Source organism: Dermacentor andersoni, chromosome 2, assembly GCF_023375885.2.
Source record: "Dermacentor andersoni chromosome 2, qqDerAnde1_hic_scaffold, whole genome shotgun sequence".
NCBI lineage: Eukaryota > Metazoa > Arthropoda > Arachnida > Ixodida > Ixodidae > Dermacentor > Dermacentor andersoni.
Genome location: NC_092815.1, coordinates 257,892,783 through 257,907,775, shown reverse-complemented (window position 1 = coordinate 257,907,775; position 14,993 = coordinate 257,892,783). Strand labels below are relative to the sequence as shown.

The 14,993-nt window shown below is 44.2% G+C and overlaps 1 protein-coding gene across 5 annotated transcripts in view; it reads right to left on the bottom strand.

Annotated features, from left to right (window-relative positions):
• mio (GATOR complex protein mio) overlaps window positions 1-14,993 on the bottom strand; it is a 547,780-nt gene that overhangs the window by 232,743 nt on the left and 300,044 nt on the right. For 4 of the 5 annotated variants that reach the window (XM_072286653.1, XM_072286650.1, XM_072286652.1 and 1 more), the window contains 3 exons: window positions 11,168-11,239; window positions 5,070-5,176; window positions 3,751-3,941 (listed from right to left, as the gene is read on the bottom strand). In XM_072286653.1, coding sequence (XP_072142754.1) covers window positions 3,751-3,941; window positions 5,070-5,176; window positions 11,168-11,239 — 370 coding nt within the window. The remainder of the gene's footprint in view (window positions 1-3,750; window positions 3,942-5,069; window positions 5,177-11,167; window positions 11,240-14,993) is intronic. The other variant, XM_072286651.1, reaches the window with a different exon arrangement.

The window sequence follows — 14,993 nt, the reverse complement described above, 5'->3', positions numbered from 1 at the left end:
AACAAATATGACCCAAAACGTTTCCTTGGAGCTCGGATGCTCCTCCATAAGAGCACACTGCATCGTCATCACCAACACGGCATTGTGGCTCTCAGTTTTTTGTGTCGTGGCCCGAACAGCTCCAGCTCGTGTGTTCTTTTAAAGTAAAACTTTCTTTGCCTTTTTCTTCGACTTTCCCATTGCTGCTGCTGCTGCTGTGGCTGCTGCTGTCTGGCACACAATGCCGGGGGGCGGTTCAGAGCATGTATATACATGGAAGGAGCGTGGCAGAGAAGGAAAGAGACGCGAGGAACTCGTTTGGACCTCACCGCGACGAATGTGCACAATGCCATCTGGAACTCCCGGGTCGTCGCCACATTAGCCTCTTGACAGTTGTAATTATTCGTTACCCCCTGCAAGCGCTTACCCTTGTACCAATGTGCAAGTCCAGAGGGAAACTAGATAGAGTGGAAGAGAGGAGGGGAAGAGGGGGCAGAGAATGGGTAGAACCGATGCAATCGCGAAACAAGTGAATAGAGCCTTGCCACTTTTCTGTCACAGTTCCCATACAAATACAGGGGGGGGGGGGGGGAGGATAGGGAAGAGGTGACGTGAGAAGGCAAGGAAACACTGGACAAACTTAAGTTCAAGGTAAGATACGGTGCATTTCTGCTATTTCTAAAAAACAAAACCATGAAAATATGTCTAGCAGACAACTTACGCACGGCGTGCAGAAGCAGAGCCACATTAAAGCGTACTGCAGGGTCTAGGTGACACAAATGGAAGCAGTCGCACGTCAAATCAACACTTCAGTGCTCGCCGCGAGAGCTTTGCAGCTATGGCATTGCTCGAGGTCGCGGATTTGGCCGAAACAGCCGCATTTCGACGGGAGCAAAATAAAAAACGCTCCCACACTTTTATTTCGGGACACGTTAAAGAACACAATGGTGCCAAAATTAATCCGGAGTGCACCACTACAGCATGCTTCATAATTCGATTGTGGGCACGTACAGCCCCATAATCCAGTTCAAGTTTAATGCTCCTACCACGATGCGGCGTGCCATGTGAGGCAATGACAATGCTCAACCCTCTCAGAGGTTATGAAATATGGCGCACAACAATGCCTCAAGTAAACACCTCTCCCTTTGCGTTTTGTGTACTATGCAAACAAGCAGCACTGGGGCACACAAGGTAACATTTAACATGAACTCGCCACTCTTGTGTGGGACAAAACGTTGAAGAAATTAAACATTTGCCGTCGACATCAGCGCTAATTATCGTCAGTAAAAGCAAACAGCACAGAAAGCTTTGCTTACATTGATTCCCACAGTGCATGGGATCTGCATAATTTTCTTTCAGCTATCAAGGTCGATGATTTGTCAAGGCATGAAAAAACAGTTTTAAGGGTTTCGATGAGCTACAGTTGAAATCATTTTGCTCACGTTTGCTCCGTAAAAACTTTGTTAAAGTGAAAATGTGTCTGCAAATAGTTCGTTATGGAGGGGATTTCGATGCATTATGTTCTATAGAACACTGATGGGGAATGAAAAAATCTTTGTTGTGGCGAAAATTTTGCTGAAGTGGACTTCGTTGTGCTGGGATTCAACTGTATCCATAACAGACCCTCTACTACAATTTCTCATGGAAAACTGCAAATTGTTGGGTGACCACGTCATGCCCCCTTTAAGAGTGTGTGCGGTTGTTTGGATAGTTAGAGATTCCAGATATTGTCGTTTTGTCAACTTCTTTTCTTGGGCAATGACTGAAGCTTGGGTCCAGTTGAAATCGTGTTGCTGGGTTTCTGCATGTTCAGCAAGCGCACTGGAAGTGACTTTTATTTTTTTCACATCGTTTATGTGCTCCTGTAGGCACCACTCAAAATCGCCACTTTCACCAATGTAGACATAATTGCAGTCCATGCGCGATATCTTATATACAGCGCCAGGCAACCTTTCTTTTCTTAGTTTGACCTTGACGTTGACAAGCTCGCAATGTAACTTGCGGCTGGGAACATGGGCTACTTGCACGTTATATTTACGCAGGACATGTGCCAAAGCTTCACTGATGCCAGGAACATACAGAATGACGGTGCGACATTGGCCATTACGTGGTACCGTAGGTCGCGAGGCTCTTTTTTCCGAAGGAGCAATAAAACTTTTTGGGTAGCTGCATGTGCCGAGCTCACGTCAAATGCAGGCCAAATCGGAATCTAAGTCTTCTGGCTTACTATAAATCCTTTGGGCTCTCTGTATTAATGAGAATGCCACAGGCTGTTTATGGCACACAGGGTTTACAGAAGTGAAATGAAGATACCGCTCTGTGTGCGTGTCCTTCCCGTGAACATTGAAAGATAGCCACTGTCTGTCCCGTTCTACCACTATGTCTAGAAAACGTAGCCGTCCAGAATCCTCCTCTTCGACGGTGAGATTTATCGCTTCCTCAATGCCATTTAGATGATCCGTGAAGGCAGCCAGGGCATCTATTTTTATGATGCAAAAGTAATCGTCAACTTAGCGAAAGAAAACTTTCAGAGTAGGATGAAAGAAAGACAAAGCCCGGCTTTCCACGGAAACCATAGCTAGATTTGCACCGGTTACAGAAATTGACGCGCCCACAGGGGTTCAGTGTACTTGCTTGCAAGTGACACCGCGAAAATTGAAGTAAGCATTTTTCAAGCAAAATTCCAGTAACCTTGCGAGGACCTGTACCGCAATTGCCGTATGTTCACAAAGCTCCACATCAGCCAGAAGGGCAGCTTTGCAAGCGTCCACTACAAGAGGCACAGGAACACAAGTGAAAAGGGGAACCACGTCAAATGACACCATGACTTCATCATCATCTACAGCGAGGTGGCGTACCTTGTCAATAAAGTCCGGATAGTTGCGAACAAATGTGGAGCCACTCCCAACAAGTGGAGCACACACACGGTGAAGGTAGCTGGACAGAGAGAGGAAGGGAAATCTACAATGGGCTGCATTGGAGTGCCTGACTTGTGGTTTTTCGGGAGACCATATAGTGCTGAAACAGAGCTGTTGTGGCAAAGAAGTGACTAATAAGGTGACTTGTGTTCTGGCGGCACAAAGTGGACAATGTCTGTTCGCTAAAAGCTTTTGAAGATCCTGTTCCACCTGTGTGAAGATCCTGTTCCTGTGTGGTCACGATTGAGGATGGTATAGGTGTGTCTATCTTGAACAAGGTCCAACATTTTACGCATAGTCATTGGTGTTCATAAGAACTTTGACACTACCATTGTTGGCTGGCAATAGTATCACTATGTTGCATTCCTGCAGAGAGTTTTGATGGCGTTTTGCTGCTCAGGCAGAGGGCAGCTCGCGCGGGAGTTTGGCAAAAACGCTGATCATTTGAGTGTGGGCATCTTCACACTCGGAGTCATCGATGAGACTAATGGCATGCTCCACGGCACAAATAAATGTTTCTTTTTTTTTGGGGGGGGGGGGGGGGGGGAGGGGGGTCACTTCCAGGTAGGTGCTGCTAATCCCTGCTCCCATGTTACAAACCACACTACGAGCACAAATGAAATGTGTTCAGTATGGACACAGTAGGATTGCAAAATGCACAATGATGATTCTTATACGCTGCTGCTGCAGCAATCTTTCTTGTGAAAATAACCAAAGCTTTTTTCGCGCTATGTTTGCTGGTGCATCTTCATTGGGCTTGGTAGCCTTGGCAACCACACACACAGAGGCCTGCCGCCCCACTGAAATGACCTTCCTGCATGTCAAGTATATGTGCGCTACAGCTACCACTGACCAGCAGTTCAGTGTAACTGTCATCGGCGGCCGTCAGGAAGGCAAACATGGCCTGCAGGTAGGGGTCTCCCAGGGAGAGACGGAGCGAGTGCCACACCTCCCGCCAGGACTCCCGAGTCTCCCTTGTGTAGCCGGACAGGGACAGTGCCACCAGGCCCAGGCTGCTTGCACTCGCACAACCTGGTTGAGACACTTCATGCCAACAGGAACAATTTACTGCACTTGCATTTACACCGTAAAGGTGCACACCACATTGTGCTAATAATCGTGCCACAGACAGAACGGAGGATATGAATATGTTTTTCACAGCTATGAACCGAGTTCCCACATGCCAAAGAAGTCGAAGAAAGCTGAGCACAGACTGCATATGATGTTCCATCAGCAGGCTTCTTTGTCTGCCTAGACGCACAGTCATGCAACACAGTGGTCGCACGAGGGTGATCCCCCAGCCTTGGCGTTACTGTATGTTTGCGTGTATAACCGACGCCAAAAATTCAAAATATTTAACAGTAAAGTCAACGTGCGAGTTATATGCGAATTTCATCTTGAGGTGTGATTTCACGGCAGCGCGGTGCAAGCTGTCATGAAGTCATACCTCAGGGCAAAGTTCTCTGCCATTCATAGTTTCGTTATCACCTAGGGAACCTGTGTGTTGAAGTTCCCTTCTTCATGGTCACCCATCTTCCTCTTTTTTACTGGTCACCATTTTGCATTTAGTAGCGTTGGCACCATGTGCGCACATGTCGCCAGCAAACGAGAACTCGAATCACGAAGGCTGTCCTTAGCAGCAGACGCTCAAGATAAAATTGCATTCACGCGACAGAGCGATTGCAATTTGAGCTTGTAGATTGCGTATTACGTGATTATATGTCACCCGTTCCCGTGGTGTGCCCTCTGTCCACGCAAAGCGCTTTGCAATGGGCGAAGAGCCAAATTACAGTTCGGCATTTCGTCTCGGTCGTGTTTGCTCCATCGCCATTGCCCATGCGAGCGCTGCTCCATCTATGCTGTCATCCTTAGTGTTTCCAACTTCCCGAGCAGATGTCGCCCAATTATCAATTTTAGACCAATCTGTCACACTTTTAACGTGTACATCTCGTAGTGTCTCCCTTCGTCTCTTAATTGCACACTTATCCAACTGAGATTCTAGAGAACAACTTTTGAAATTTTGAGTCTTCCTTAACAACTACATGCTAGAAGATGATGCTGATTAAAGAAATGTGTTGCGTCTACTTGGCCAGCTGGTATTTTACTTGTCCCTGCATCTGGTTATACTCGTCGAGAGAACCTTGAGTGACGTGGCATTAGAAAGCAACTGACCTTGTGCTGCGGTGGCTGCATCCTTGAGCACTGTAATGGCTTCTCGTAGACGCAGGTTGAACATGTGGATGGCTGCCTTGCGGGCATAGCTACCTTCTTTCTCCAGCCTGCATGGGATGGTGGTGAGGGAAGAGCACTATTCAGCATGGCTCCGCATTTCCTGCAACTCATTTGCTCTTAAAAAGCAAGCCAAACAAAGTAATATTATTTGCAGATAACAGTGCGCTGCAGGATCAATTTATCTTTAAACTCAGAGTGATTGCCACTGGATTTATGAGTCCTAAAGTCTCAAAGTCTTAAAGGGCACATAAGCAAAAGCTGATTTGGTAAGTGACACCTGTTGAATACCAGAGAAGTCAAGCTTTTAACAAACTGAAATTTATTAGATTTAACGAGCCGAAACTGCACCAAGGGTTGTGAGGGATGACTTAGTAGAGAAAACATGGAGTTCTCCGACGTGTACTACTTGAGGCACACTACACAAGCATTTTTGAATTCCACCCAAACTGTAATGCGGCCAGGATTCAAACCCATACTAAGCAGTCATGACCACAACGGCCAGTTCAACAGAAATTAGAAAAACAAAACACAGGCCTTGAGTTCTATTGTTAGTGCCTCGTGACAGCAAAAATTTGGACAGTGCCTGCTATAAAATGGTTAATACTATTGCCATGGATCCATTGCATGACTTTGCCAACGACAGTTTTTACCAAACTGCCATTATATTCTATCGATTTATCACTATCATGCAAAACACATTTGGTGTATTAGAATTATGTGAGCATTATTGCAAATATCACAGTGAAACAGGCGTGTTTATTCCTATTTCTTACGCAAATCTGTTCCGTCCTAAATATATGTGAGCACCAGAAATTGATCTGGGATGGTGACACACGTATAGATATTAGACTGCCCCGAGCCACGTAATTAGTATATTTCTTAATTCTACATACAATAAAGCGCCATTTCAGCGCTGTTTTCTCGTCACAAATTTGTTCAATAAAAAATGTTTTATTCTTTATTCAGACCTTCCAGTAATGTTTCCAGCCTAATTATTAGAGGTGTGGGAATACTCAAATATCACGAACTCAAATAGTGAATGTTTCAATAATCCAATTCGTGAATCTAATATCTATGATTAGATTTCTCGTTTATTCAGTGCAGAGACCCACGTAAGTGCCATGCGCGCCGTGGAGCCCCTTGCCGTGCACTTGACTGTTTTCGGTGCAACAGGAGTGCCGAGAGCGCCCAGCTGACACAGTCTCTGCCAGAGCTCCTTGACGTCGACCCGATGTGGGGACGTGAGGCACAGCACGAGAACTCGGACATTCGTAGAACGGCGGCTGGGGCCACCAATGTTGGTACAAAGTTCAGGTAGGCGGACAGGAGCGATGGAACAATAGCATGATGCCGCTACAGGGAACGGCAAACAAAGCTGCACATATTTTGTCAAGTGCATGCACAAGTGTCAGGCCAATTAGCCGCCGTAAGGCACACGGATCGTGTTGTATATGTGGCGACGAACGCCACTTCGACACAACCACAAACCTAACCGGCATGCATTATCTTGCAACGAGCCAGCTGTACAAACATATTAGCAGCAAGCACTTCGCAACGGCTGGAGACCCATTACCGTATCAGCCAGTGGTGAATTTTCACCACAGAAACGCTGCCTAGACCATGAAACCTAATCGGTGTGCCCAGTGTTGCTTCGTTGGGCATTGGCAAACAAGGTTCACAACCAAAGTTGCGGTACTGTGCTGAATCGACATGGATCTATTTGCATCGGCTGCACGATACTCAGAAAGCCGATGAACCGCCTCTCAAACCAAAGCAAATATGCAGCACGGCAAGAAAATTGTTCGTGGCCGCCATATTTGCAACGCGCCATACAACGGCCTCTCATTCCCGACACCGTTCGTAGATGCACATTGCCAATTTTTGTTCCTTAGAGCAACCTGTGACGAGACTAGCTTTTGATTTATTCAGTGGGTGCGAAAGTGTTGTGACTACAGTGGGATACAACTTTAGAAAAAAGGGGCATTTACTCCTCCAAGATGGATGCACACGAGCCTCCACCAATGGGCGCGCACTCTAGACTGACGTCACGAGTGGGATGGCTGGTGACCCCGCCGATGGGAGAAGATGGCCGCTCGCGCTTCGAACTGGGCCAAATAGCATAGGCCATATGCGTGTGCTCCTCGTCAGAGTGAATTCCCAAACTGTCTGTGGTGGTCTACCCCGCCGGAAATATTATTGCGAGCTTACGATGCACAATTTGTGCCGAGTGCGTGTATTCTGAGCTGTGATCCAGCGACAAAAGATTGCAGCGAGCATCGTTGACGCTGCGCTACACTTCGTCTGAAAACAGGATTCCGCGGCGTGTTTGTTCCGCGATATTTTGTTTTGCTCCAAAGTGAGGCTACAACAAGGAAAGTTTGCCAAAATCTGGTGCCTACTGTTAGCGGCGGGTGTGTTCGAGTACTGTGTTGCTATATAAGAAACAGAAAAAATAATGTGAGAAGGAACGAAAAAAGGAACTATCACATTCTAGAAAATAAGTTTGTGAAAACACACAAAAAAAAATATAAATCTTATGCTATTTAAAACCAATAATATCTATTTAAAATGATGAATGAAGCATTTTTGTACCTTTCCTGCCTCGGTAGTCTTCCTGTCCAAGGTTTGCAATGGTTTCAATGAATGCATTGCTTTTCTATGTCTTTGTTAAATAGCAACTCATTCCTTCTAAGCTCGGAAAACAAGTAGTAAATGTGCCGTGTACATGTAAACCAGTGCAAAAGCCATGCAGGGCTGCTCTTTCTACTTTTGCCCCTGGCAATGAAGCTAAAAAGCAGACGACGCGTAGCGTTGTAGAAGGCAGATGGTTATTTTGCTCTCACAATCCGGCATGTGCTGTAGCATTTCAATCACGAGAGCTGTACCAAAGCAGTCATCAAAGTACAAAAGTATTTATAGCGAGACTATCGCATTTTAGAAGCACAGTTTTTTTAGTGGAACTATTTTAATCGCCTGTTGTGCTTCGGTCATCTGGGCGGGGCCTCTCCTTTTTTCTAAAGTTGTACCCGACTATAGTTTGACAATTGCCCAGTTGCATTCATAGGTGTGGACAGCAGATTGATGAGAAAAGTGGGAAGGGGTAGGGGGCATCGTGTGAGCTTCTCGTGACCCTCTCGGTTTCAAAATATTTGACAGGTGGCAAATCACACTGAAAGTGACAACGAAGAGGCACCCTTCTACCATCGCTGACCACGACTGAACCGCACGGCACGAACGATAGCTACATGTGAAGCGGTGATTGAATCCCATGATGTGCGGTCCATGCTTTCATCTGTCGCAAGATTGGCCATACGATAACCCACCTGCCATAAAGATAAGAAAGCCCTTCTGTATTTTGAAGCAAAACTGGAAAGCAAAACTTTCTATGCCAATAAGAGATTGCCATAATACACAGGTTCACTGTTGAGATAAGATCCTGATTGGTATTCAGTACAACATAACTAATTCTTTAGCTTCAGAGGTAAAAACATCACTTCATGTCATTTGATTAACGTTCTATTGATAAAGAAAATATTTTCGAGACCTTTATACTAGAACTTAGCTGTAATCAATGCTGGTATACTAATTTGGATTTCCCTTTATTAAAATTACACTGTACTGTATATCTTGATTTCTATGTACCTAAATTACTGATAGCTTGCTACATTCTTTTTCAATTTTATTTATTTGTTTGAATACTTTCAGGGCCTACAGGGTGTTACAGAAGGGAGTGGTAACAATAAATAGAGAAAAAAATGCAAAGGATATATTAGGTGACATATTCAAGCATATTTTTAAAGTCACCGGGGCTCATAATTGATACAACAGAGGTGGGCAAGTGGTTCCAGTCAATACAAGTTTGACGAATGAAACAATGAAAGTGTTAGTTAGTGTGACAATGAGGAACAAACATTTTGTAACGATGGTCCATACAAAATGATATGAATGAAGGGTGGGAAAGTAATTCTGGCTTAAGACGAGGGTTATGGTAGTAAATCTCATGAAATAAGGAGAGACGTGCCATTTTCCAGCATGAAGAAAAGGACGGAAGCTGTAACGCTGTTTTCATAGATGAAACACTGGAAAGATGGGAGTAGTTATAAAATATGAAGCATGCGCTACGATTCTGTACAGCTTCAAGGTGACTAACAAGACTTTCAGTAAATGGATCCCGCACAGCTGATGTATTCTAGTTTGGAACGAACAAATGTTTTCTAAAGGAGGAGTTTAAGAGAAGAAGAGGCCATTAAAAAATTACGGCGCAGGTACGCAATTAGCATTACTGACAATATAATTAATGTGTCGTTGCCAAGACAGGTTAGAATTGTTGTGGACCCCTAAATATTTGTAAGCAGTCACTTTTTCGAGAGAGGAACCATTTACGTTATACTTACAAGTGTTGGTGCATAGTTTACGAGAAATTTTCATTAGTTTGCACTTCGTCGCGTTGAGTTTCATTTTCTATGTGTTACACCAATCAGAAATATTATCAGGATCAGTCTGTAGTAGTGATGTGTCATTATCAGAGGAAATCATGCTATATACAACACAGTCGTCTGCAAAAAGCCTAATAGAGGAGTTAATACAATCAGGTAAATCATTTATGTAAATTAGAAAAAGAAGGGGCCCAAGGACAGAACCTTGGGGCACTCCTGAAAGCACAGGACTGAGAGAAGAATTGTAGCCATTAACAGTTGCAAATTGCTGTCGGTTTAACAAAAAGTTTTTTATCCACGCAAGAATGTTAGGGTCAAGATTTAGTTTACTGAGCTTAAGATAAAGTAGTTCATGGCAGACCAGGTCAAAAGCTTTAAAGAAATCTAAGAACACACAATTATTATAAAATTCCAAGTCCAGAGCTACTAATAGATCATTAGTAAATTAAATTGCTTGTGTTTCACAGGAGAATATCTTCCTGAAACCATGCTGACAAGACGTGAAAAAAGAATTAGCTTTATGGAAGTTAACCAGGTGAGAATAAATGACATGTTCAAAGATCTTACAAGGGACACTGGTCGAAGATATTAACCTATAATTTAGTGCAGAATGAGTGTCACCAGATTTTAACAATGGCACCACTTTGCCCACCTTCCAATCACAAGGCAGCACACCAGAATTTAAAGTCTGCGGGAAAAGTTCGTACAAAAAAATGGATGAGTAAGCAACCCTACTTTTCAAAAATTTTGCGTTGACGCTATCGATGCCGCATGATGACAAAATGTTTAAATTATTGTTAAGGCCAACAATACCACTGTAATCAATGACCAGACGAACCATGCAATGCTAGGAGACTTCCAAGCATGTGCATCGCAATGTTTTTTTTTTTTTTTTGCCAAAATTTGTAAACATCGAACTTGATGATAAATTTTTCCGATATTTGACTCAATATTCGGCTTTTCTTTTTTTTTTCTTGATTTGGTACTATCTTCAAATCGAAATCTATTCGGTTTTCACACACCTTTGCTTTTATTTTTACTACCCTGTGATAATACATTGTTAATAAATGGTGATGTACTTTGCATCCTAAAAGAACCAAAGGGTCGAGCTAATGACAGCTTTTTCGGCACAAGTATAATCCAAACATGCAAAAACAGTTTGGCAAGTCCATACTGCTGAAGTCTGCAAGGTGGAGCAAGGTCCACTAACGTGAAAATCGCCATCCATCTGACTGCAGCAAAAAGCAACAAAAGAAACGCATGCAGGTATCTCAGAAAGAAAACTTAACAGGTGAAACAAAATTTGTCCTGGCTCTGGAGTCAAACCTGACACCAATTCCTTACCGGGGTAGTCGCTTATCATCTGAGCTAACCAGGGGACTATCAAATCACAGAACAGGGCCTAATTAAATGGCAACTCGAAGTGCATAGAGAATAGAATATCGTAAACGAGTTCTGCGAAAGTCTGTAAGTTAACTTGTGAAAATTCTCTTCCTTAGTCTGTCAATTATTGTATATGTTATATAGTGCATCTCTTATAAAGGTCAGCTAGTAGTTGTAGCTCTTTCCCAGCCTGAAATCAGTGAATTTCCTTGCGCTCACCTACGGTTGAAGACATTGCCTTGCAGACCATCGTGCCTTTGCTTCCATCCACACAGCCACAGCACACGCTCACTGGGGGAAAAGAAAACTGGAGTAGAGCACCACAACTGCATAAATGTGTGTAGCATGCCATCACACAGCAAATAAAAGCATACGTACTCTTAAACACTTGTATATAACATGGATCTGAATGCTACAGAAGAAAACAAGCGTGGGGTCGTGAAAAGAGAAAAAGAAATACCATCTTGGTGCAATAGGACCGAAGAGACTGGTTCCTTGATCATATAGTAAAAGAAGAACGCTCAAAAAATCTTTGGTGCCCAGATATAATGTGAGAAGCAGTTACAAAATGCTAAAATGCAGGTGTGGGGGCGAACTTATGCAAAAATTACATACGCCTTCATCATTTGCATTTGCATTACTTGCATTCCTTAACTGTGCTGGGAATAAAAGAACAGGGAAGTGTTTGAAGCAGTTATAGTGGGTTGAAGAAATCTGCGGCAGAACCGATCTCACAATTAGTGCCAACGGTAATGTGTTAGCATTGAATCGATATTGTGACACAACTTAGTGCCACCATCGAAATGAGTAATGTACCAGGCATGTACAGCAGCGGCACTGCTAATTCACACTTTCCCAAGAACACTCGGAGCGCCCCACCCCCGTGAACGCCTGCATGCGGCCTCCGACATGCGTTGGGATGCTGTCCTCGAGAAACCCTTGCTGCGTCGGTTTGATTCCGCTCAACACCAGAGAAGTTTAAGCGATCTTTTGTGTCATTGTATACAGCGGCACACTCCTAGTGGCAGATACCTAGTTACGCAAGTTGGGGTCAAAGACGTTCCTTGGCACACACCTACTGAGACATACCCAGGGACCAAATGTGGCATCAAAGAGATTCATTGGAGACCCACACAGACCGAGTGGAACGTACCCACTACTCCAAGTCGGCATCAAGGTTCCTTCGAATGCGGTACCCAGTCCCTCACCCACAGTGACCCGTGTCGGCCTGAAAGACGTTCGTGGAAGAAGGGCAGCCCGCATGTACACACTGCCACATACCCAGGTTGGTCTGATGGTTGGTTTCAAACCCCGTTACCTCAGCACAGCAGCTCGATGCGATGCAGATAAACGGGAAAACTCTTAGATACAAACATAGGCACATAGGTACAAAGACAGACAGGCAGACGGACAGATGGATAGATAGATAGATGGCCTCTAGAAAATGTGTGAAGTACTTTAAGAATGCAAACGCCTTAAGAAAAAGGTATACTTAAATTGCAAGGTCTTCTAGTGTATCAAAATAAAAATTGCATGAAAGAGACTCAACTTCTCTTAATTAAATGAGATAAGTTCACGACAGCTAGCATTTAGGCTACTTCAGCATACCAAAACAAGGTACAGATGAAATGGACAGCCTTTATTTGTACGCTTTCAATTAAATTATGTTGGTATCTATGTAGGGGCTGTGCAACTTAATGCTTGAAGCACTATGTAGTGTAGCTGTGTTAAAAAGAAAACAGAATGAAATAAAGAAACGCTGTAGGCACCATACCTTGATGTAGACCTGAGCTATATGTTGCACAGTCAGGCAGAGGAGAATTATCAAGAAACACTCACAAAAAAGAAACATTAAAGTTAGACTGTTACTCGAAACCTTAGCGTGAGAAGTACACTGAATGAAAAGTACACTGAATGAGAAAAAGACAAGAGGGGTAAAGTGCTGAAGTATCAACAGAGAAATTTATTGAAAGGAGATGAATAAATACCCTTAAAGTAAATATGAGAAGATCTGGAATGACTCAGGACAACATTCATTTGGGCTAGACGGTGTATACTCGAATTAGGGAGAAACAGCGCCAACTAAGACGGTCACGAGAGGGGGAATGACACAGAACAAGTGCTTGTCCTGTGTTGTCCTCTCTCTCGTGATCATCTTAGTTGGCACTGTACCTTCCTAATCTGGAATGACGCCACATTCTTTGAAGAGTAGCGGCAAGGTAATCTATTTCCAATCTGTGCAGCATGACAGACAGCCTCGGGACACAGCTATCACCTGCCTTCTGAATGTAGTAGGCCTCCGCTATCTCATGTACCACCCTGTCTCTGTATTTAGGCACTATCTGGTGTCTGAAAGACTGAAAGTGCAGCTACATTCTTCACAAAGCAATGATAGATAAGATGTTGGCTGGCCCTTCAAGGATGTCCTGCATTCCTTCAGATAGTTACACACCGTTTCGTCTGGCTGATTTGGCCTTTTCCACATGAGGGGGGAATTTCATAAACCACACCCACGTTACACAGGGCATATACATCATGCTGCTTTGTATTGCACCCCTCTCTTTCCACAGCAGCACACATTTCGTCTAACTTATTCTTAGCTGAAAAGATGACATTGAAGCTGTCCCCTGCCCCACCCTTCGCAAGTCTCTGTGACATGCCATGTAGATATGGAAGGCTGCCCACAGGCACATCTTTACCCTCCCTTCTACCTGTGATTGGTTCGTTAGCTTCCAGTATCAGCTCATCAGCTGCAGCGGTGGTGTAGAGGCAAAGCATTCGCCTCACATGCAAGAGGACCGTGGTTCGAATCCCGGTGCCCACAATTTCCCACCGGATTAAAAAAAAAATCCGCGTGTTGATAAAATTGCTTAAAAAAGGCCTGTAGTGCGGCCTGATCCCGGTGACCAGAACCGGTAACGCACTACCACACCAGAGCAGGAATGGCCACCCTGGTGCAGTATTTGGCCACAACCTCTTATATGAATACAACAATCAAACCCCGGCCCGCAGTCCCCAGCAGCTGCAAAAGCTGCCATTGGAATCTGAACCTGGCAATGTTTAACGCTAGAACATTATCTAGTGAGGCGAGTCTAGCAGTGCTATTGGAGGAATTAGAGGGCCGTAAATAGGATATAATAGGGCTCAGTGAAGTTAGGAGGCCAAAAGAAGCATATACAGTGCTAAAAAGCTGGCACATCCTGTGCTACCGGGGCTTAGCGGAGAGACGAGAACTAGGAGTCCGATTGCTGATTAATATGAATATAGCTGGTAACATACAGGAATTATATAGCTTTAACAAGAGGGTGCCAGGTCTTGTTGTGAAACTTAATAAGAGGTACAAATTGAAGGTCGCACAGGTCTACGCCCCTACATCTAGTCATGATGATTAAGAAGTCGACAGCTTCTATGAAGACGTGGAATCAGCGATCGGTAAAGTCAAAACAAAATACACTATACCATGGGCGACTTCAATGCCAAGGTAGGCAAGAAGCAGGCTGGAGACAAGCAGGAGGGGAATATGGCATAGGCACAAGGAATAGCAGGGGAATGCTATTAGTAGACTTTGCAGAACAGAATAATATGCGGATAATGAATACATTCTTCCGCAAGTGGGATAGCCAAAAGTGCACATGGAGGAGCCCGAATGGCGAGACTAGAAAGGAAATAGACTTTATACTCTGTGCTAACCCTGGCATCATACAAGATATGGACGTACTCGGCAAGGTGCGCTGCAGTGACCATAACATGGTAAGAACTCGAATTAGCCTAGACCTGACAAGGGAACGGAAGAAGCTGGTACATAAGAAGCCGATCAATGAGTTAGCGGTAAGAGGGAAAATAGAGGAATTCTGGATCAAGCTACAGAACAGGTATTCGGCTTTAACTCAGCAAGAGGACCTTAGTGTTAAAACAATGAACGACAAGCTTACAGGCATCATTAAGGAGTGTGCAATAGAAGTCGGTGGTAACTCCGTTAGACAGGATGCCAGTAAGCTATAGCAGGAGACGAAAGATCTGATCAAGAAACGCCAATGTACGAAAA